The sequence below is a fragment of the Melanerpes formicivorus genome, unplaced genomic scaffold, assembly GCF_026170545.1.
Source record: "Melanerpes formicivorus ecotype bairdi unplaced genomic scaffold, bMelFor1.0.p_v2 SCAF_3, whole genome shotgun sequence".
Lineage (NCBI taxonomy): Eukaryota > Metazoa > Chordata > Aves > Piciformes > Picidae > Melanerpes > Melanerpes formicivorus.
The window spans coordinates 12519718-12543893 of NW_027142355.1; the positions used below are offsets into that span (position 1 = coordinate 12519718).

Genomic DNA, 24176 nt, shown 5'->3' on the forward strand with positions numbered 1-24176 from the left:
ACCTCAGTCTGCAGTAGAATAGGAATTACTGATTAACTAGCAGAGAGCAAGAATGGCTCATGGTTACACCTCTGTCCCAGGAGGTGGGAGTGCATGCTCTGCCTTCCCCCTCCTAATAGGAACCACTCATGTCCCTCGGGGAACACTTCATCTTTCTTATCATGAGATACCTCAATTGGGGTTCCACATCTTGACAATAGAGAGGCATCTGTGTGGTTGGTTTATAGGGTGGGGATGGATTGCCTTCTGGGTGTGTTTTCTGTCCAATGGGGGACAGAGCCCAGACACCTAAATCAGATAACTAACTTATACAGTACTAAACTTAGGTAACAACTGATCAAACTCTCATAATCTCATACTAAACAAAATGATAACTTGAAGACAATAACCTCCTTACTTACCAGTGTAATGGGTTGGGGCAGACCCCCTCCCCACCACACCCAAACTACGACACCATGGGTGCCACAAAGTCAAACATACTAAAGCCTGTTAAGCACCAGATGTTATTGTAAATGAGGTTACACAGTGTGATACCTAGACATTAAGTAACACATTAATAACATAGAGGTAACTGGACACAGCAACAGTGAAATCTTGGCTTTGCCAGTAAGCTCCCTGCTAAAATACTGTTTGCATTAAATTTGTAACAGGCCAAATAACAGAAACAGCCTCTTTGTCCTGAAGCAATACTTGAGTTTAACTGGATTTAATTGATTTCTAGTAGAGTTTTTCCCTTCAGCCAGAGGGTCTGAGTCCCAGTCTCAAAGAAAGCACTCTGTACAGACTCCTGGGGTACTGGGTGATAGTAGGCTGAACATGAGCCAGCAGTGTGCCCAGGTGGCCAAGAAGGCCAATGGCATCCTGGCCTGCATCAGAAATAGTGTGGCCAGCAGGAGCAGGGAGGTCATTCTGCCCCTGTACTCAGCACTGGTTAGGCCACACCTTGAGTACTGTGTCCAGTTCTGGGCCCCTCACTTTAGGAAAGATGTTGACTTTGCTGGAAGGTGTCCAGAGAAGGGCAACAAAGCTGGTGAGGGGTTTGGAGCACAAGCCTTATGAAGAGAGGCTGAGGGAGCTGAGGTTGCTTAGCCTGGAGAAGGGGAGGCTCAGAGGAGACCTTATTGCCATCTACAACTTTCTGAAGGGAGGCTGTATAGCAGGTGGGGGTTGGTCTCTTCTCCTAGGCAACCAGCACCAGAACAAGAGGACACAGTCTCAGGCTGTGCCAGGGGAGGTTTAGGCTGGAAGTTAGGAAGAAGTTGTTCACAGAAAGAGTGATTGGCCATTGGAATGGGCTGCCCAGGGAGGTGGTGGAGTCACCATCCCTGGAAGTGTTTAAAAAGAGACTGGGTGAGGTACTTGGTGCTATGGTTTAGTTGATTAGATAGTGTTGGATAATAAGTTGGACTTGATGATCTCGAAGGTCTTTTCCAATTTGGTCTATTCTATTCTATTCTATTCTATTCTATTCTATTCTATTCTATTCTATTCTATTCTATTCTATTCTATTCCAACTCCTCTGCCATGGAGTTAATAGCTCTGTAATTGTTTTCTTTCTCTGCTCTCTGAAAGAAAAGACTCCTACACTGGTTTGGCAAGATGGGATTTATGGCCAGTAATCCTTTTTTAAAGGTTTGGTATCAAACCTCCAGAAAGCTATGAAAATTTACTGATTGTCTGATTTTTGGGAATTTCTAGGCATTTACCCAAAGAGACATTTTCAGCTGTCATAAACTCATCCTTCATTTCATTTAGTCTAATGGTTTCATTGCAGCACCAATTTCTGTTTGGTTTACTTAGTGCTTGGCTCTGCAGAGCTGTAACTTCATTCAGATAATAGCAGGCAAGTGATCCTCAAGACTTATGACTTCCCCATTGAAGTACAGGCTTTAAAGAAAGATGGTATCACAACAAGCTGCATCCTGAAGCCTCTGGTATGGACAATTTCCCAGCACCCTACTGACACATGACACTGTGTACAATGTTGGCAAAATACTAGAAAAATCATATGGGAAGGAAGAACAAGCGTGGCCAATTATATTGTCTCTTTATTGCAGTTAGCTCTGGTGAGGGAGAAGGGGGTAGGTGCCACAAAACATACTGGAATACACATCAACCACTTGTCTTTCCAGTCAGAGGAGTCACACACTGGAGCTGTTAGGCCTAAAGAGAGATGTATACCACTTCAAAGGCATTGTAGCTTAACACTACACCTGTAACTAGGCTAGGCAGTAGTAACATTTTACTAGATGTTAACAGAATTACTATTCTCTGATGTCTTCAAGAGCAGAGGACGTCATGCTTTTGGGTATCAAGTTAGGGCAGATATCTTACTTAGATGTAAAGAAAACTCTTGTTTCAGAATCAGAAGAAGACACATGCACTGGAAATGTTTGAAAATACTTCCTGAATGTATTCAAATATGTTTTCATCTTTCATGCAAAATAAACTGTGCTGTCAGAACTGATAACCCGTCTGACATCCATAACATGCCAACCATATCCTGGGCTGCATCAAGAGTGGTCAAAGGAGGTGATTCTCCCCCTCTACTCTTGCGTATGAGTACCCAGAGTACTGCACTCAGCTCTAGGGCCCCCAGCAAAAGAAGGACATGGAACTGTTTGAGTGGGTCCAGAGAAAAGCCACAAAGATGATCAGAGGGCTGGAGCTGAGTTCTTTGGCTTAGAGAAGGCTCAAGGGAGACCTTATAGCGGCCTTCTAGTACTCAAAGGGGGAACCACAGGAAAGATGAGAAAGAACTCTTTGTCAGGGAGTGTAGTGATAGTACACAGGGTAATGGCTTTAAACTGAGAGCATATTTATATTTGATATAAGGAAGAAATTCTTCACTGTGAGGGTGGTGAGGCACTGGAACAGATTGCCCAGAGAAGTTGTGGATGACCCCTCCCTGGAAGTGTTCAAAGCCAGGTTGGATAAGGCCTTAAGCAAACTGGTTTAGTAGGAGCTGTCCCTACCTGTGGCAGTGGGGTTGGAACTAGATGATCTTTAAGGTCACTTCCAATCCAAACCATTCTAGGATTCTATGAGTATTATTTTAAAGGACTACAGCAACTAACCAGCATGCATTATGAAAGCCTACAAAGCAATCTGAATGGCCAGTCTTAATTATAAGCACATTAGAATAACAAAGGAACTAAAAATATATCTTAATTAAGTGGCTGGTGTCAGAAGTTAAGGGATATTTGTCCAATGTAAATGCCCAAGGAACTGCTTCCAGGTACAGTCTGAAGCTCACCTTGCATTCCTTGGCACAAGCTGTGATTAATACTTCTCTGTGGAAAGCAAAATTATGTGGCTTGTGCTTCTGGAACCCATCTACATGTCCCTGACTGAGCCATCAGGACCTGATTTGCCATGTGCTGTCCAAGTGTGCCTGCAGTTATTATTGCACTATTATTCTCACAGGTATGCAGTCACCATCCCTCGAGGTGTTCAAGAGGAGATTGGACATGGCACTCATGGCACTAGTCATGAGGCCTGTGGTGACAGGTTGGATTCAATGATCCTCGAGGTCTCTTCCAACCTTAGCAATACTGTGATACTGTGATAATGTGGGAAAATTATGGTTAATGCAACTATAAACTCTTGACTGACCCATCTTTCAAGTTTCTGTCTCTGCCTGACAAGATGCTTTGCTAAGATATCCAAGTGAGGGAGAGAAAGGGGAACAGTACACCTGGGATTCCCCTTTATAGGTAACTTGCAGCTTGGGTTTTCAAAGGAGATTGAGATGACTTCAGAGTGCTTTCTTTGACATCTCAAATAAAGTATCTTTCGAATTTAGGCACCTGCATTTAAGAAGAGGATACTGGAACCCAAACTCCAGCCATGGAGGCATCTTCCTTGGAAACTTGGAAGGTCTTAAGGAGTCAGTGCTCGCACTGAAAAATCTGCAGTCCAGAAGGCCAGTGGCACAGGTCATAGGTACATCTGTCCCCCAATGCTGTCTAATTCCCCAACAGGTCCAGTACAGCATTAAGATGAAAGCAACAGTTTTAAGTCCAGCACAAAACATTACAGCTACCAGAGATGTAAGGTGAGGAGCTGTATGGCAACTTATGCTTAGCAAATCTCCTCCAGGAATTAGGTTCAGGTTAAATTCTTCTCAGTTTGCAGGGCATCAGATTTCCATTTTTCTAAACTAACATCCAAGCTAAGGAGGAGTCAAATGCAGGGCACCTTCTAATCTTCCCACTGAAGCAAGGAAACTGCTGCCAAGAGACAGGAATCATATGCCTAAAGAAAATGTTAGTGGAAACTGCCTAATACATACTATGCCAGTCACTGTCCTCAACTGTAAGGAGGGAGACTTTAGTAGAAGTCCTTGTATCTTGTATTATAGAGATTATTAATTCTTCTCCCAATGCTCTTAAATATAAAGCATCTAAACTTCAGTAAGAGCTGCCTCAGACACATATTTAGAGATTCCTATAGATTAACTCTAGGTGGCTCTCTTTGCCTAGTACACACATTTTTTGCGGGTAATTCTCCCAAAGCACTAAATCTCTGCCTGACTATCTAGGGAAACCACCTATATTTAGAACTTTTCATTACCTTGTTGGTACCAAGACCTTAATTTTAAGAACTCCATGGCCATGCTCCTAATTTAGGTAATAGAATCACAGAATCAATAAGGTTGGAAAAGACCTGAGAGATCATCAAGTCCAACCTATCACCCAATACCTCATGACTAACTAAACCATGGCTTCAAGTGCCACATCCAATCCTCTTTTGAACACCTCCAGGGATGGTGACTCCACCACCTCCCTGGGCAGCCCATTCCAATGGGCAATCACTCTTTCTGTGACTTTCTCCTCACCTTGAGTCCAAACCTCCCCTCGTGCAGCTTGAGACTGTGTCCTCTTGTTCTGGTGCTGGTTGCCTGAGAGAAGAGGGCAACTCCCTCCTGGCTACAACCTCCCTTCAGGTAGTTGTAGATGAGGTCTCCCCTGAGCCTCCTCTTCTCGAGGTTAAACAATCCCAGCTGCCTCAGCCTCATCTCATAGGGCTTGTGCTCAAGGCCTCTCACCAGCCTTGTTGCCCTTCTCTGGGCAAATTCAAGGGTCTCAATGTCCTTCTTATGTTGAGGAGCCCAGAACTGGACACAGGACTCAAGGTGTGGCCTAACCAGTGCTGAGTACAGGGGCAGAATGTTAAAAAAGTAACAGGCCCAGTTTATTGCATTTTATGTAGTTCAAGGGATTTTAGGGTCAGCTAAACTTTCAGCAACCCTTCTAAATACATAAATAATTGATAACTCTTTAAAATACCCCACACTGAACTTTCCTCTCCACTCATACAGGACTAGGCATGAATATCCTCTAAATATTTCAGATAGATCAGTTACCAGCGTAGAATGTAATCGGCTTATAGCCATTAACGTAGTTAACAGGGAATGAAATGCACAGTATGAAAGGCTGAAGTCTCAATGCCTATCATTACAATCTGGTATCAAAAGCTGAGAAAAAAAAGTCACACTAATCACTGGCAAAGAAGCTATGCATTTTTCTGCAAGAAAATCATAACCAGAAAGGTAAAAGAAGCCACTAATTTAAAGCACTATCCATGCTCAAGTATCATCTCATGATTTACTTATTTACCACCTACAGTATAGCTAGAACTCGTCAGTTCGCCTAAAAGTTAAAGAATTCACAGAAGCAGTCATGCAGTTTATTTGTACCTTGTGATAGGCAAACAAAGAACACACACATCATTAAAAGCAAAACACCCAGACAATTTCTACAAAATGAGAGTCAACTGCAATATGAAATTATACTGCCTTCAGTGAACTATGTCAACCAGACACAAAAATAAAAGCCTTTTCCTGTTCTGTTCTCTCAACCATCCTTGTAGCCTCATAAAGGTTACACACTTTTAGCTGCCTAAATGAACAGAGGCAAATTCTACCTCTGGTGAATGAATTGATGGTTTATTACTTTAATTTGATGGGAGTTGGGGGGTTGAACACTTGTATAAAGAAATGGCCACTAATCTCTCAGTTACTGCTTAATACTGCATTGTCCCCAAGAAATGCAGACAGAATCGCCATGCTGAATAGAACTTCAGATTTACCTTGGAAAGCACAGTAAGTTGGAGGAGAGACAAAGGATGAGGTACTCAGCCTGCAAGCAGGCATGGACTAAACCCTAAAAACCGTTTGAGTGAGCAGACCATGGAGAGGCTCAGAGAAGGCTGAAGATCTAGTCCGCTTTGGAGCTCAGAAACAGTTCTCAAGCCCAGGAGACAGGGCAGGCAAAAGGCAGAGCCTGGGCAATGTGAGAAGGAATACCAGTTTTTCTTCAAGAGAAAATATGTCTACTATCTGGATATTTAAAGGCATCAGGCCCTGTAATGAGAATTTCTGACTGAAAACTATATCAAGAACAAGGAGAAAGGACTCTTCCAAGGGAACATGATACAGTTGTTATTAAAGCTTTCAGCTGTCTTCTCCTCACAAAAGCCAGCATCCTTTTGGGCTTTTCATACCAAGCTTTTTATGTCAGGCAGGTTTTGTCGTTTATCTTTCCCAGTGCTTCCTCACGTTATGTGGCCAAGTTGCTTCTCATAATTCAATATGAACAAGGCATTTGAAGCATGCTTTCTGACATTCCTAGGTAAAGTAATATTGAAATAATAAGCATTTGCCATTCTGTTCATCTGTGAGAGATTCTTTGTTGCACAGCTGCAACGTAGGGCATTAAGCTGGAAGTAACTGCTCAAGCTGGAGACAGTAATGGCAGTTTCTCTGCAAACACTGGGTCATGTAAATGCAACCACCACATTACTTTCTAATAGGCAAGTTTGTTCATATTGTCACATAGTGATCTTAGTTAACCTGTAAGTGAATTTGTTCCCCTGCACTGCTATCAAATCTTGATTTTAAAGGCAGGTGAGTTGTCTCAGCAAAATGAATCTGGCACAGATTAAATAGTTGCTTTGCCAGTGCATCCAATAACCTATATACCAGCCACATGCTCAGTTTTTACAACCCATTACAGATTTTGTATTTATAAAATGTTTGTCAAGCTTAACTTGACAATGTACTTTAAAAAAAACATCCAAAATTAAGTTTCATAAACAGTCTGGCCCACACATGGATGCCTGGAAAGGTCGTACAGGCAACATGTAGTTACCGGTGCTGAAGGAGGATTTTTCATACTCAAAATCCTACCAAATGAAACAAGTGGGAAGTGGAGGTATTGCAAGTTAACACTGTCATGAACATAGTGTCCAAAATTCATTATGGAACACAGAGCAGCTGATTGCCAGTAGTCCTAGTAAAAACATTCCTGCCATCAAGCATCCTTGCAGAGGAAGCTCTACATATTAGTGATGCTTCTGTGCAGGAACACAAGATTGCTGTGCTTCAGAAGGAATATTCAAAACAGGAAGGATGCTGCTTCAATTACATGAATGTATTTCACCTTTTAGTTGCATATACATCACAGTATTTAATCAGACATGCAGCTGACACCACTTTGTACCTCTACATATTTGTCACTTGATAGGAATGCAAGGAGTTACTCCATGAAGAGTAAAAGTTGAATACCTATCAATGCATGTCAATTCCTCACCCATATTTAGACCTCTTGGTATCCCTCATAGCCAAAGCTTGCTCCAGGCATGTCTGCAGCCTGAAAGGAATGAGGGACCAAAACCAGTTTAGCTGTAGCTTTTAAGATTCGTGTTGGATTTACACAAATATATTTTACATCTAAACTGAATCCCAATGCAGCAAGCTGACTAAAGCCTTCGGTCTGGGATTTCTGCAATACTTTGCCTAATAACAGAAAAAACTTGTAAGCTGTGTTTTAATTAGCTGACTCCTGTGTCTGGCTAGTAAGGAAGACACTTTGCAAGACTTGAGAGTGAGTAGCAGCTAATCCATAAATCCGTTTTCCACATCTGACTATTGGCATAGGCGAATCCTGTTCACAATGTGTTACCAAGAGGTACTTTCCATTGCTTGTGAACAGTCAGTACATAGACCTAATTAAAAACTTTCAAACTTTAACAGCTATGAGTGAGCCTCCAGCAGAAACAGATAAATCTCCCAGTGATCCTGGCAGGCAAAGCTTCGGCTAACCTACAGGGCAGGAAGACAAGAACTGTCCTGTTCTAGGTGAGACAAAACAGTCCTTCCTTTGATCAGGAAGAAATGGAAGCATTTCTGTATGAGTCCAAATAAGATGAAAGTGGAAAAATTGTGCCCTGGCAGCCCTTTCAGATACAAGGCACTTTTAAATTAACAGAAGAATACTGAGTTAACCTGTCTTGGACTGATTAATTTCATGTAACTAAAAAGAAGATACAAAGTAGCACTCACTTTGTTAAAGAACAGAATCACAGAGTATCTGTGATTGGAAGAGACATTCATCATCTAGGTCCACCTTCCATCCAGCACATCGAGGTCACCACTAAATCACGTCCCTAAATACCAGGTTCACATACCATTTAAACACCCCCAGGGACGGTGATTCCACCATTGCCCTGGCCAGACCGTTCCAATGACTGACAACCCTTTCAGTGAAGAAGAATTTCCTAATATCCAGCCTAAACCTCCACTGGCACAGCTTGCATCCATTTCCTCTAGTCCTATCATTTGCCACCAGGGAGAAGAGGCTGACCTCTCCTTGCTCCAACCTCCTTTCAGGCAGTTATAGAGAGCAATAAGGTCTCCCCTCAGCCTCCTTTTCTCCAGACTGAACAACTCCCGCTCCCTCAGCCACTTTTCCTAAGACTTGTGCTCTAGGCTCTTCACAAGCCTCATTGCCCTTCTCTGGGCACACTGCAGCACTTCTATGTCCTTCTTATAGAGAAAGGTCCAGAACTGAACACAATATTCGAGGTGTGGCCTCATCAGTGCTGAGTACCAGGGGATGATCACCATCCTGTTCCTGCAGGCCACCAGGATGCCACTGATTTTCTTGCCCACCTAGGCATACTACTCACTCATATTCAGTCTACTGTTGACCAATACCCTGAGGTCCCTTTCCAAGTTGCAGCCTTCCAACCACACATCTCCAAGTCTGTAGCATACCATGGGGTTGTTATAATCCAAGTGTAGGACGTGACACTTGGCCTTGTTGAACATCATGCAATTAATCTTGGTCCACAGACCTAACCTGTCTAAATACCACTATAAGGCTTCCCTACCCTCTGACAGATTGACACACCCACATAGTTTGGTGTCAATCTGATAGATCATTCTTCTGGTCCTTCTTGCAGATGGGCATCACATTTGCTAGTCTCCAGTGAACTGGGACCTCCCTGCTTAGCAAATCTGTATCAAAATAGTACACAGAACTGAAGGACATTATGTTTCATATTAGTGCTATCTACCACAGACCTTTTTCTCATCTGTTAGATAAACTGTGAACTTTGGCAAAGTACTGAAGGAACAAGGTAAGTGGTTGTGTACTATCAGCAAAGTGCTGAAGGGCAGTAACAATTGCTAATGCAGCATTGGCATGTACAGTCAGAACATGTTTTAACTTCACCTGAGCCAACTAAAGGGATACAAACAGAACACTATGAGCCGACAAGAAATTAAGATGTGCAAAATACAATATAGCATAGAGTCACCCAAGCCAAACGAAATGAGATCAGGCAGGAGAACTTGCATTAACAAATTCATTGGGGCTACTTCTCTAACAGACCACAGACTAATGAGAAAGTAGCCTAACACAGAACCATATATATACATACTATCCAGGCATATATATTCATAAGTAACATAGGGTATCTGAAAGTGAACATAAAAATTTTGAAAGACAAAATTGTTCAGGTGATCAAGAACTGCCTTAGAAAACAACCACAACGTAATGACAGTGGCCACTACTAACTACCTCCAATACACTATGCCAGTGTGTGTCATCTGTCAGATGTGAACTTTGCGTTTCCAAAGTGAACTTTGGAAATATATTTAAAAGGAGCACCACAAACTTGATGACAGTAAGCATAGCAAAGAAATGCAGTGTGCATGGGAATAGATATCTGTGTACCATGATGTGATCTGATGGCAAATTACAGAAGGAGCAAGGTAAGGTGGTTGTGTACTATCAGCAAAGTGCTGAAGGGTAGTAAGAATTGCTAATGCAGCATTGGCATGGGCAGTCAGAGTACGGTTTAACTTCATCTGAGCCAGCTACAGGGATACAAACAGAGCACTACAAGCTGACAAGAATTCTGGTTTGGTTCATGATTCCTTACCAACTAGGGCACCCACAAGAGTTATTCTTTCATTCACGACTGGTTAATTAGAAGAGAAGTGCAAAGAGGTGGTTAACACAGATGAATTTTGGGATAGAGAAGTAGAAGGGGTAAGAACATATAGTCTGCCAGGTACTGAGGCCTCAGTGAGATGTGACAACTTCTTTGAGCTGTGACCAGTTCCTAGCACTGATCCACCCTTGAAAACAAGCTGCTTCTGGCACCAACACGATGCTGGACTGAGTAAAGCCTATTAAAGCCTCCCTCCTCATTTACAGGCTTGTCACGGACAGTAACAGAGCCACTGTCCCAGAAATCCCTGGGCTTCTCTCTCCCTCTCCCCAAAAAGGGCAGTTTTTCCCCTCAGCATCCACCCGAACTGTGACAGATAAAGGACAAATTCTGCATGGCCTGACCCTATGTAAGGGTAGGGAAAAAAAAATCTTACCATGATTCAGCATAAAATCTAAAAAATGCAGGAAAATTATGCTAAGCAATCAAAAAAGATAAGAAAATACAGGGAGTCTTAAGGCTCTGTTTTAAAGCCTACATACTACTAAGTAAAGCTAACTACAAAGCACTTGCAGCACTGATGAAATTTGGAGCATAGAATCAGACAACTCTTTTTGACAAACCAGTTTGATGTGTAGCTTTTATGTTTAACTCAGCAAAGACAGAGGAATTCCCATGCATTTCTGGAATACTACACTGAAACTTTACAGAGATCAAAAAAAAAATAAATCTTTTCCACAAGCTCCTATTTACTGTGGATTTTTTTTTTTTTACTTAGTCACCACTGTATTCTCCACCACTCACTGTGTGCAGGCAAGGGTCCTACATCTGACTCAAACAGAGCTGATGCAGAATAAATTCAGCCACAGGCGCACAGAAGCTCTTACCAAGCCCACTAAGAGCTTCTCCCATATTCTTGACCAGAGACAACTGTATATGTTTAAACACAGTGATGTCACTCTAAGTTGCTCTGACATACATCCACCAATTCAAAAGCATTCTGTGATACCACAGTTCTCACCTACTCACGTAAAAAAGTGAGTTAGGTTGAATCCAGGTGGCACCATTCTACCACCTCCCTGACCCTCCCAGTATAGAGTTACGCTGAAATATATACATGATGAAATGTATCTTTTCCAGTCTGAAGGTAGAGAAATATGTCTAAAAAATAAAGGTCATGGTGATCAAGTAGCAATTTGCACAGGGTTAATAAGCAAAATGATTGCACCAGCAGGACATTCCAAAACAAGCAGATATAATTTTTGGACTTAAAACAAATTAAAAGCCACTACAGAAATTCCAAATACATTCTAGAGATAGATAAAAAACTCTACTGAATGCATAGTTTATGTAGGTCGTAAATAAATGAACAGGAAGGAAAAAAACAGTGTCTGAATTGCTTAAGGCAATCCACACAAAAGCCCTAAAAATCCAGCTGATCTGTTGCAGGTATGGTTCAGAAACTTAAAACTGAATCTCCTTCAAGTCATTATTAATGCCGTAGATAGTCATCTAAGGACTCTAAGTCCGAAGAACAAACATTGGGGAAAAAAGCAATTCAGGATTCTCAGGGACAAACTAATGAATCTCATTGAATGCTGTCTTATATCAACCCCTTCAGCCACATTCACTCACAAATCCCTACAAGATTCACAGTCCCTGTCAAAATATAAGACATTTGTAAATGCCAGGCCACGCTTCCAAGCCTAAAGAACCCATACTGGCACAGCTGAACTGTACTCCAAAGTAGTATCTTTCAAAGTCAAAATCTTTCAAATTCAAAATCTTCAGCCACAGCTTTTTTTGTTAAAGAGTCCTCTCTGTCATTTCTTGCCCCATTTACCCAGACACCATTTTCTCTTTTGAGAAAGGAATACTTCTGTACTGCCTAAAAAGCCTTCCAGGAGGACAGAGCTCACACAGAGTCAAGCCATGGCAACATCACGTAGGTGTCCCAAAGACATCATGGCAAAAATGCTTATGTATGGTTCCAGCTCCTGCAAGGAAAGTGATAGGCCTGAATTTTAAGTATCATTCTGAAACACAACCCTAGGAAAAATTAATTTGGGGCAAGGCTCTTTCCTTTGGCTTATAACCTCTAATGCTCCACTTTGTTGCTATTCCACCAAGACAGGGCTCTGCTTCAAAAATGTTTATGTCTGGTTGCAGCTCCTACAAGGACAGCAGTAGCCCTGCATTCTAAGTATCATTCTGACTCTTTCCTGGAAACACACCAATAGGAAAAAGGAATTTGGGGATAGGCTCTTTCCTTTAGCTTATAACAAGACAGAAGTGGTTGAATCTCAAGATTTCCTGCAAGAAAAAACATCCAGAACGGCTTTTATTCTGCCTAAGAATAAAACTGATTTTAAGAATGTCTCACACAGTAGACACTCTGAAATACTGTTTTGAAAAATATTTAGTAAAGCACTTTTTTCCAAACTCCTGAATGAAAACCTCACATGGCTCAGAAAAAAAATAATGGCAATAGTTAGCAATAAACTATGCGTACATCTGAAAAAAATTACAGATAAATGTGCTGTGTTACGTTTACCTGCAGCAAGGAAAATCTACTCATTGGTCAATATTTTCCATTCAGATAGCTTGTAATTTTAAAATACAAATGGTATGAAGAATAATTCTGCCCATGGGAAGAAATGAACTACAGAAATCAATAAAAAATTTTGTTCAACTTTGCAAAACAAGCTATTTAGAAGTCTCTAAGGAGATATTCTAGAATCAATTACATTAATTTTTGTTCTGAATATCCAACAGTAAGTCGGAACACAAACAAAGCACACAAAAAAAGCCATGCTTCCCCTAGTGAAATGAGCAGGCTATTAAAAAGGCAAGTGGCAGTTAATGTTGGATTGGATTTTGTCTTGCAGTGTAGAAGTTCAAGTACTGAAAATTATTTTGAACAATTCAGCATTTACAAATCAAAACACTCTTTGGTTTTATCTTTGGTTTTAAAGTGAAAAAAAAATTTAGATCCATTAGCTTCGTTTACAATTTCTTTAATATTCTACTCTGTTGCTATGATCGAAATCATCCAGGATTGTAGCCATCAGGGGATTCTGGGCTCTATTACAAATGTATGTGAGCCCTTTCCAATGACTGAAGATTTGCATCACCAATGAGAAGAGATCTCTTCACGAAGGCAAGGTTGTGATCACCTCCTTTTAACTTAGCTGTACATATCACAGATTGAAAATGAGAGAAGGGTCAAAATTCATGTAACCAGAAAAAAGGTATCACCTTGAGCAGAACACATACCTTTGTGGTATATAGAACATGTGCTGTGGAGGAGGTTTGTAGAGAACTCCTCCATACACAGGCCACAAACCACTTAAAATTCTGAAAAGCGAACTCTTTCCACAGCCATTGGGTCCTGTGATTAAAAGATTCATCCCTTCCTCGACCTACAACAGCAATGAAAGAAGTAGAGATGTTACTATGCAGTGTATGCAGTACAAGACAGTCTAATACCCCATAGAGGAAGTTACATGAGCATTTATATCAAATCATTAACCCATTTCATTAATTACCTGCACATATTTATGCAAATATTCTGGGAACAGTGGCAACAGATACAATAAGTGAGCTGAAATAATAAAAGCAATTTATATAATGTCTGAGTATTTCTATAAACTACACTGATTATATCACAATGTCAGTGCACCATTCAGAGTTAATTACTGTAATGCAGGTTAGGTCTTAAGGTGTTAACAGCATACAGAGCAGTGCTATGCCCATGAGAAATATTATTTAAAGCTATGGGAGCCTGATCAAATTACTTGGAGAATTTACTCCACATTGCCCTTTCCTGCTCAACCACCAGTGCTATTTTGGCTGGTGTGCACTTGGGTTTACTCATTTGAATATTACCCCGTGTATATATGTGTATACTTATGCACAATCACAATGCCATTGCTTTACATAAATATATGATGTTACATTTTCTGTTGGCTTTGTCTCTTGAGCCAAATAAAAAAAATAAAACTGTCTTCATGACCATAAAGTTGTAAGTTTAAAATCTGAAATTACTACACTGAAACCATGGCAAGTTTTGCTACAGCTAGGACTATCCTCCTCTATCCTGCTAATTCCTCTATACACAGAGGTGGTGAGGAGTGCTTTAACTAGACTAAAGAACCTGCTGGAATTATTCATTTTACTGTTCTGATAACTTAAACTGTTTTTAAAACTAATAGTATCTGCACTGGAGCTTAAGATCAGGATATATATAGGAATAATTCACTAAAGGTCATCCATTCAAATTGTGACCAGATACTGAGTGGTACTTGGAATAGCTTTCTTAAAAATACAAGTCTTTACTGAATAAAGGCTATAGTGTCAACTCTTAGTTACTATTGCTCTTTGTGGTGATTAAAGAAAACTATAGACTCAATTTTTCCACTGTTACTGTGAACTCAGAATTTTAAAGGAAGCCATGTGAGTAAAGCATCCAATTTCACTGAAATTAAGTAAAGAAGGATGCAGACTCCCACATACACCTTTGAAAATCTCAGGTAATTTTTTTCACCTGGCAACAGCATCAGAAATCCTTTTTTATCTTTCTTTGAGCAGGATAAGCTATGTATGTCTGCCTCTACTGAGCTACTATGCCTACCTTTCTGGACTTCCCCTTTTATCCATATGCTCCTCCAAGTACTTAACATAAGATACATGAATTCTGTGATGTCTATGTTAGTGTGGTGGCAACAATCAGAAGATTCTTGCATATCATCTTACTTTGAAGTTTAGTCTGGAAACCACCACATCGCCATTTGGAGTAATAATAGGAACATTTTCACAAATAATTCCATGATCAACATCAACAACTTTCCCTACAAAGGAAAAGAAAAAAAGAGAGTTTGTGAAACCTTCCATTAAGCAATGATATGTAACTGTCTCTGTGCATGCTGAAAAGTATAAAATGGTGAGTTTCCAACAACTCTTTTACATGCTCCAGGTTCCCCTAGTGGAAAAGCTGGATAATAAATCTTAGCTAGTCAGCAGCAGCCAAGAGTGTGCAGTGAATACTAAATTTGATCACAAATACATAATGCACTAAAAAGACATGTTTATTCACAAATTACCTGTATGTAGTGTATTTTGCTTTACATAGCTAGTCAGTATCAAGCAGTAAAAAAGTTGAAGGACAGCTTTAGCCACAGGCAGACCAGTTGACCTTCTCTGGAGGATTTAATTACAAAATGGAATCTACTTTCACTACCAGCTCTGAAACACGGAGCCCAGTTCAGTCTCCTCCAGCAACGACAGCAAAGAAGAAAACATTTAATGGCTTGCTTCCATCACTTTGTGAAGCCACAAACACTGTAAACGTGTCTTACAAATACCTGCAGAAACCCATATAACATTTCACTCCAGTAGCTACACTTACTATTTGGATTTCTCAGCAAGATATTTGGATACTCTGTATTACAAGGACATTGAAATAAATTCTTCTGAAGACAGTAAAAAAATGAAACCAACTCTAACTTCTCAGTTGTCTATTAATGGGCTTCTCTGACAGGACACAAACAGCTGGGCTCCTCGACAAATAGCACAAGCTGCCTTTACAGACAAGAGGCACATTAGAAAGCTGCTTATTTTATGATTTAATCTGAAAAAATGGAACTGAGGGAAAGTTGAGTTTATAACAAAGGATCTGGTATATAATTTCCTTTAGTTTAAGGTTACTTTTGCATTTTAAATTAAGATGCTCCCGACTTTGCCAAACTGCAAGAACCTGAGCAAAAATTTCTGTGCCATGTATCAGCCCAAGGATTCTTTTTCCTAAAATGATTTTATTTAAAACAATTATTTGATGTCAAACATGAGATTACGGATAATAAAAGTGTTTTACTGTTAAAACAAATAAATTACTTGGATAGAGTGGAGAAATTCTAGTAAAAATAAATCTATGATAAGAAACAGCAAGCTAAGTAAGTATTGAGCAAACTTAATTCTCATTTCCTAACTTCACAATGTCTGACTGCAATGTTAGCAAGCTTTTTAAAGCACACTTATGTGCAATTAGAAACACAATTTGACAGTATTCCTATTTCAGCATTAAAATTCTGAATTATTAGATACACTATGTCTAGGGAAATATTATTATGTCTTAAACATATTCTAATAGCTTTTATATTTTCACAATGCTCTTACTGACAACAGGAAAAGCAAGGCACGAACCAGACATCCTTTAGTTACATAAACTTATATCAGATGATTCAACAGCCTTTGGGGAAGATAAATATTAAGATTTTTTCTCTTCAATCTATGCAGATACATGTATGTGAACATGCATACTTTATCCACATACAAATCCACTCCGTAGAGATTACTGAAGTATTAAGATCCAAAGAAAGGAGGAAAAACAGTATTACAATGGGACTTGTCATAAAAGTCTGAGGCCTGTGTCCTAGATTCCACTGGCCTAAATTCTACTTAAGTCGTTATGGACAATGCTTGGTCTTGGCTAGCTGCCTCTGAGAGCCTACAACCACTCAGAAGCAAATGCTAGTCACCAGGACTCAGAAGGAATTCAGGCTGAATGAAATGCATAACTGTAGTGGAATCAAATCTTGGGAAAAGACTGCAGAGAACAAAGGAGTGGGTTATAAGTACACTAGCCCAAAAGGGAACACGAACAGTGTGCTTACATATCTGAGACATGTTTGGGTTTGGTTTCAAAACACAGTTATCTAAAAAGATGCCCAAATTATTTTGTTGCTCCAGAAACTCCAACCTTTCCTCTGGAACCCAACAAAACATAAGCTACAGAATGTCATTTCTTTTAATGTTAGCCAAATATTACCAAGATCTACAAGACTAAGACACCAGCTAGCTCCACAGCTATCCATCATGCTGCACAAGGCTGCTTGTTGTGAAGAACCTTGTCAGAGGACCTTTGAGAAATCTGTGCTGAAGGGCAGCACTGTTGAAACTGTTGAAAGAAGTTATTTCATAAAGAGCATTTGCATGCCTTCAGCTCCACTGAGGTTTAAGTTTTCAGAAGCCAAAGGGAGGGAATGAGACTTTTCAACACCACAGATGGGAGAAGCAGAAGGGGTTTGCTCATTGCAAAAGTTGCCTTTAAGTATCTATCTCACAGAGAATCTGGACCTGAGAGGAAGGGAGAAGTGGCAGATAATGGAGCACGATAAAAAATGGATGTACAAAGAAAACGCTTTGGGGAGTGTGGAAATAGAAAGACAGTGGCACCACAAGGATACAGGATAGGGATGGGAAGCTAACCTCATTTGGGAGGTGAGGGGAAGAGTAAAGTTGTCAGACCATTTTCAGGGGAAAATTCCCACTAAATTACAAAAAAATTAGCAGAGGCTGAATTTTAGTCACTGAAAACAAAGTAGTATTTTAATCAAAAACTGCTGAAACAATCTGTCTTTTCCTCCTACTCCAAACAAAATAATTTGGTATTTGAAGATGAAAATATTACAGTCTCAGTTTTCTGAAAAAAATTAAGTATCTGAGGAAAGCAGGCACTGACTGTTTAAGAATAATGATACCACCACCAGTAATAGTGTAGATCAAATGTGTTTTTCATTGAAATATTTGAACAATGTCCTGTATTAGAAAAGTACTGCATAAACACAGAGTCACATAATAGTAAAAGGTTAAAATGGAAGGCAACATGGGTCTTCAGGGTATTAAGGCTGACTTGTTATAGAAAGAAAACTTCTGTTCACCTCCTGTCCCACTACACTGGCCCCACACACAGGAAAAGACATACAAATATGAATTAATTACCTTTGATTTCTAAGGACCCATCAATGTGTAATTGTGCTTTATCTTCATTCTTGCTGTTGTTTTCAGACCCTTGAACAACTGCAGTTCTTTTGTAGATACCTCTCTTCACCTCATCAAAGACTGAAAACATGTTGTAGACACGGGCAGTGTAGCCTGCTAGCTCTGTAACCTGAGAAACAGCAAACATCTCATTTCAGTTCTATTTCACAAATAACATAACCAAAATGTTTGGCCAAAGATTAGTGATAAACATTCACAGCTATTCTGAGTGTATCTCAAATGCTGCTCAGGAAGGATCAACAATATGTTTTTCAATGCCTATCACTTTCACTCCTTGGGATTCTATGCTAACCCATATGCCACACAGAACTCCTACTAGCCAGCAGGCATAGACAGTTTCAGGGGCCAGCTCCAGAAAATGAGGAGGTTGAAATGACTGCTCTTTTCCATGGATCAGTACAGTCTTTAACCAGCAGAGAGTATCTATTAGCCTACCTGAAAAAAAAAGGGTCTGTCACACAAGAGGAGAGCCAAGATCTCTGCATCTGCCAGCAAAATAAAGCTCCACAAAAGTGAGAAAAATTTGCACCTATACTTCCCTGCATTTCCAAAACCTCCTGTGGGAAAACTGTGGTCTTCTGTGTAAAACAGGCAGCATCAGGGCATCCAAATCTATATGGTACTAAAAATAATCGACTTTTCTGTAAACTGCATGCTAGAGTACCACAGCTAAATTTGAGACCTTGCAATAGAACTGGGCATTTTTAAGATGGTGAGGTCTCTTGGCCTTTTTGCTACAATTTCTACCTGGTGAAGAAAGAAACAACACATCTATAGACCTGATGACTTCCTACTCGTTGCCAGCAAAACCACCAAGAGCTTGTAAAGTACTGTCTCCATCTGCTGGCAGCAAAGAATTAAACTCAGATATTATAAATGTATTATTAGATGGTTTTAAGATGATGAATTTTTATACTGAATACAGAGATCAAGGCAAGAACATGAGTTCAAAATCACAAAGTCATTAGTTTGCTGTGGTTAACTACACACACCCCATGACTGAGTTCACCTGTCTCGGCATATGTAATTTCAGTATAAAATCCTCTATAAATGTCACTATTTGTGCCAGCTTCAGAAGTGAGTGCTAGTTCTGGCTACAAAGCCATCAGTCCACAGGAGGTTAACAAGTATACACCATCTCAAAAAACTCAGTTTAAAAAGAATAACCATTCAATGTTTCAACTTCATCAGCTGTACAATGTTTTTCACTATTGGCAATTGCATCAACAGCTGGCTGTGAAAATTTCCGGGCTAACACTGTAAGGTCACTCTCCTCAGTGGAGTCTTTACAGCAGTTTCAGTGGAGCTCTTGCCAGGACTGAGTGTGCTGCACAGCATCAACAGTGCCGTTTGATAAAGAGAATGCTGCATGTGATGAACAAAACTGACACCAGCTGTGTCCCGGGAGAAACAGCTTGTAGCAAGTTTCTAAACCATGACCCTAGAAACTCGCTTTGTCAAAACACTAAATACTACCATTTACTGACCTGCAAATTAAAATTGAGCTGACCTCATTTGCACACTGAATTACACTGACTGGAAGGAGGCTGCTTTGGTGACTCAGAGAGCAAGAAATAAAACCGCTTGAAGTGGATTGAAACACAGTCCTTTGGAAACTGCCTGAATCATGGAATGGGAATGACAACGTGCTGCAGTGTCTCTTGAAGAGAAGTATAAATGGAAAATTCAGACAGAAATTCACAGAACTGGTCCTTGATCTCATGGTGTCTGGATTAAAATGTCACCATATTATAAACAAAGAGAAGGCTTTTAAAGTTGTTCCTACTACTTTGTGGGTATTTTTTTTTTCCAAAAAATATGGCTAAAATGTCTGTAATGTAAGTCTTCATATAAATTATATAAATTACTTAAATGTTGAAAATATAGAAATTGTATCAGCGTGTAATAGATAGTTTGGCAACTTCTTCAGAAGAGAGGCCAAGCAGGGGAACACCTAAAGGAGGTCGTTGTCACAGTCCATTAGAACTCCTGAAAAAAATCACCGACTATGGTTTTGTCAGAGTCTGTATCTGAAGGCAACAAACTACCCCTCCACCTCACATTTACAAAGCTGTAGCTATTACAGCTGAATTTCAAATAACAGAACCGATAATCTTTGATTAGTTGCCTAGCTAATGTCTGCTTCCTCACACTGCACTGGGAAAAGGGGTTCCCACCAAAGGGATGAGCAAAAACCAATAAACACATGCAGAACCCCAGGTGCTCCACTGATTCCAGCTGGTCACTGACATAGAGAACACCACCTCCTCCCCTCCTACTCTGCCTGTCTTTCCTAAAGAGCTTGTACCCATCTATCCCTACATTCCAGTCATGGGAATCATCCCACCAAGTTTCAGTAATAGCCACTATGTCATAGCATCCTAGCAGCGCAGTGGCCCTTAATTCATCCTGTTTATTGCCCAAGCTGCGTGCGTTTGCATAGCAGCACTTCAGCTGGGCTGGCTGTGTCACCCTTTTAGGTGAACCCATTTGGGGTTGTTTAGCTTGGAGAAGAGGAGGCTCAGGGGAGACCTCACTGCTGTCTACAACTACCTGAAGGGAAGTTGTAGCCAGGTAGGGGTCAGTCTGTTCTCCCAGGCAACCAGCAACAGAACGAGGGGACACAGTCTCAAGTTGTGCCAGGGGAGGTACAGGCTGGATATTAGGAAGAAGTTCTTCACAGAGAGAGTGATTTGCCATTGGAATGGGCTGCCCAGGGAAGTGGTGGAGTCACCGTCCTTGGAGATCTTCAAGAAAAGACTGGATGAGGCACTTAGTGCCATGGTCTAGTTGATTGGATAGGGCTGAGTGATTGGTTGGACTGGATGATCTTGGAGGTCTCTTCCCACCTGGCTGATTCTGTGATTCCATGAGTCTGATTCCCTTGGGGTGTCCCAGTGCTTCATCCTTGGCTTGCCTCCAGTCAACCACTTGAGAGCCCTTGCTAGCATTCTATGCCTCTGCCTCTGGTGAGCTGCCCAAATGTTTGTCACAGGCAAGCATGAGATTAACAACCCCTTCCCCCTTTGAATATAGTTTAAAGCTCTATCAATGAGCCCTGCAAACTCCTGCCCTAGAATCCTTTTCCCACTCTGGGACAGGTGCCTCCCATTGGTTGCTTGCAGCTCTGGTGCCCTGTAAACTGCGCTGTGATCATAAAATCCAAACCCCTGTTGAAGACATCAGTCCCAGAGCCACAAAATGACCTGTTGGCTCTTCCTAAACATTCCCTTGTCCATTGCTGATGTCAGAGGGATGAAGGAGAACACAACTTGAGCTCCTGTTGCCCCAAGGTCCTGAAGTTGCTTATAATTGATTGCGAGCCTCTCACTGCTGCATGACCACTGCAACAGTTTTTAAGGCTGCCCTAAGGTAGCTGGGCCTTGGTGATACTTCTGGCCTTTGTGACACTTTTGGCCTTCATGATCCCTTGTTCTTGCTTGCAACCAGTTCCTCCTGCAGAGCCTCATACCTGTTCTGCAAGGGTACTGTGGGTGGTGTGCTTCTTAAAGGAGCACATTTGCTCCATTTGTATTGTTTGTTTCATTGGGTAGCTACCTGCTCCCATTGACCCTGCACACTTCTAGGTTATTGCTGTCACAAGGTGGATTTTTTTCTTGCTAAAATTTCTCTTTGCAAAATTATTTACAATGTAACAGGTTCACAAGATACTGAAAACAGCCCTACAGTTTAGGTGGCCAGGAGTTTAGGTGGCTTCTGAAGAAACATGACTGGAAGAGGTTGCCCAGAGTGGTAGGAGATGCCCCATCCCTGGAAACACTCAAGATCAGATTGGAAGGGGCTCTGAGCAGCCTTGTGTTGTCCCTTCTCAATGCAGCAGGGTTGGACTAGATAACCTTTAAAGGCCCCTAACAATTCCATGATTTTAGGATACTTTCCACAGAAAAGTCTCAATATACTCGAGGCAAACAGTCTGAATTCAGACCTGTCTTCCAAACAGAAAAGGAATTTGAACCTTAATCACTAACATTCCAGGAAATTCTATTGCTTTCTGATGGTGCCCAAACACAGGTATTAAAAATAACATTTACATGTTGCACCATACTGACAGCTGTGTACTTTAGACTCTGTGGGCATAATTCTAAAGATCAAACTATCATTTCAAAGATCTCCACGGATCTAGTTCCAACATAACTTGCTTTTTAAAATGGCACTTTCATATTAAATGTAAATTCTGTTTTACTTTTTTCTCCCTTCTGTTTCATGTGTGACAGATGCACAGTACCTCTTTGTATGAAGACATAATCCTTTCAATAGCATCTGCTCCAGAGATCAGCAAGTTTCGTGATGTTGTAAAAGCTTCTGTTCTTTCACTAACCATTGCCTGTTTCTGGCCATCTTCCAAATCTAAAAGTAAAATAAACTTTTCTGTCAAAATACTCTTCTTAAAATTATCTCTACAAATTACACTATAATTAGAATGTGAGTCACTGCAGAGAAGCTTTCAAATTAAGAAAAAGTTAACACTACTAAGACAGCTTTTCAAAAAGAATTGGTGAATGTAACTAGCATAGACAGTTTGGTAACAATGAATAAGTGGGAGTACATGGAATTCATCTTATTAGCAAAATATCCTGTTCTTTTATACTATTTGTCTACCTATGTACTTTTCCTTTTCATGTATCATTATTCAACCTGAATTTTTCAAAATACAAAAGAAGTGAAACTTGGAGCAATGACCTGAAACAGATCTTAACACGAATTTACTGCTTTTTCAATTGTTCCTTTTCAGCCTTACTTATTTAGTGACTTCATGTAAAAGAAATAAATCATATTGATGGACATTTGGCTACATGATTGTATTTCTACAAGAAAGCAACAAGTTCTTTTATTATCAAAGTAATGGTTTAAGTAGAATACTTCTCTGGCATTAAAGTTTCTCTTTTCATCTGACTCCTCTGTCATAAAACCTTCTTTTTTCATCTGACCCCAGAACAAAGTTGTGATGCTTTGTTTATGACACTACATCATATTAGCAAGAAAATTCTAGCTCCAAAGAAAGGAGTTGTCTCAAAAGAACATGTCAGCAGCATGAAATTATTTACATATACTCTTGCTACCATGAGATCAACAGATTTATACAGCATAGTCAACCTGCAAGGTTTGCTTCTGTCTGGAAGGAATCAAGATTTAAAAACAAGTGGCTGAGTATTTTAGAAATGAGTGGTTTTTCAATGTTAATAGTTGCATCTATAACAAAAAAGAAGATAACAATGTGATATAAACCACTCTTTAAGAGCTTTCACATAGAAGATTTAGAATGAAAGGTCTTTTGCATCACATAACATATATACATATATATATACACACACATTGGTGTTGCAGATGATCTCTGTGTATTATTTCTAAGTTCATGAAGTTTTTTCAAAGTTTGGATTTTTTTAAGCTAAGATGCTGCTAGCCATCAGGCTAGGAGAGTAACAGCTGGATCCAGTGTGGTACTTCCCTTATTAGAAATGGTTATTAACATCCTCTTTAACATGCTGTTTAATATCTTTATTGATGATCTGGATGAGGGGACTGAGTCCATCATCAGTAAGTTTGCAGGTGACATCAAGCTGGGGGCAGGTTTTGATCTGTTAGAGGGTAGAAGGGCTCTGCAGAGGGACCTTGACAGGCTGGACAGATGGGCAGCGTCCAACAGCATGAGATTTATCACATCTAAGTGCCAGGTTCTGCACTTTGGTCACAACAACACCATGCAGTGCTAGAGGCTGGAATCAGAGTGGCTGCAGAGCAGCCAGGCAGAAAGGGACCTGGGCGTACTGGTTGATAGTAGGCTGAACATGAGCCAGCAGTGTGCCCAGGTGGCCAAGAAGGCCAATGGCACCCTGGACTGTATCAGGAACAGTGTGGCCAGCAGAAGCAGAGAGGTCATTCTGCCCCTGTACTCAGCACTGGTTAGGCCACACCCTGAGTCCTGTGTCCGGTTCTGGGCTCCTCAATTTAAGAAGGATATTGAGATACTTGAATGTATCCAGAGAAGGGCAACGAGGCTGGTGAGAGGTGTCGAGCACAAGTCCTATGAGGAGAGGCTGAGGGAGCTGGGATTGTTTAGCCTGGAGAAGAGG

The 24176-nt window shown here is 40.6% G+C and overlaps 1 protein-coding gene across 3 annotated transcripts in view; it reads right to left on the reverse strand.

Annotated features, from left to right (window-relative positions):
* ABCD2 (ATP binding cassette subfamily D member 2) overlaps window positions 1–24176 on the reverse strand; it is a 46945-nt gene that overhangs the window by 16989 nt on the left and 5780 nt on the right. For 2 of the 3 annotated variants that reach the window (XM_068166679.1, XM_068166672.1), the window contains exons 3-6: window positions 22331–22452; window positions 18025–18193; window positions 15001–15095; window positions 13522–13667 (exon numbers count right to left, since the gene is read on the reverse strand). In XM_068166679.1, coding sequence (XP_068022780.1) covers window positions 13522–13667; window positions 15001–15095; window positions 18025–18193; window positions 22331–22452 — 532 coding nt within the window. Of the gene's footprint in view, window positions 1–1928; window positions 2164–13521; window positions 13668–15000; window positions 15096–18024; window positions 18194–22330; window positions 22453–24176 lie in introns of those variants that run through there. The other variant, XM_068166687.1, reaches the window with a different exon arrangement.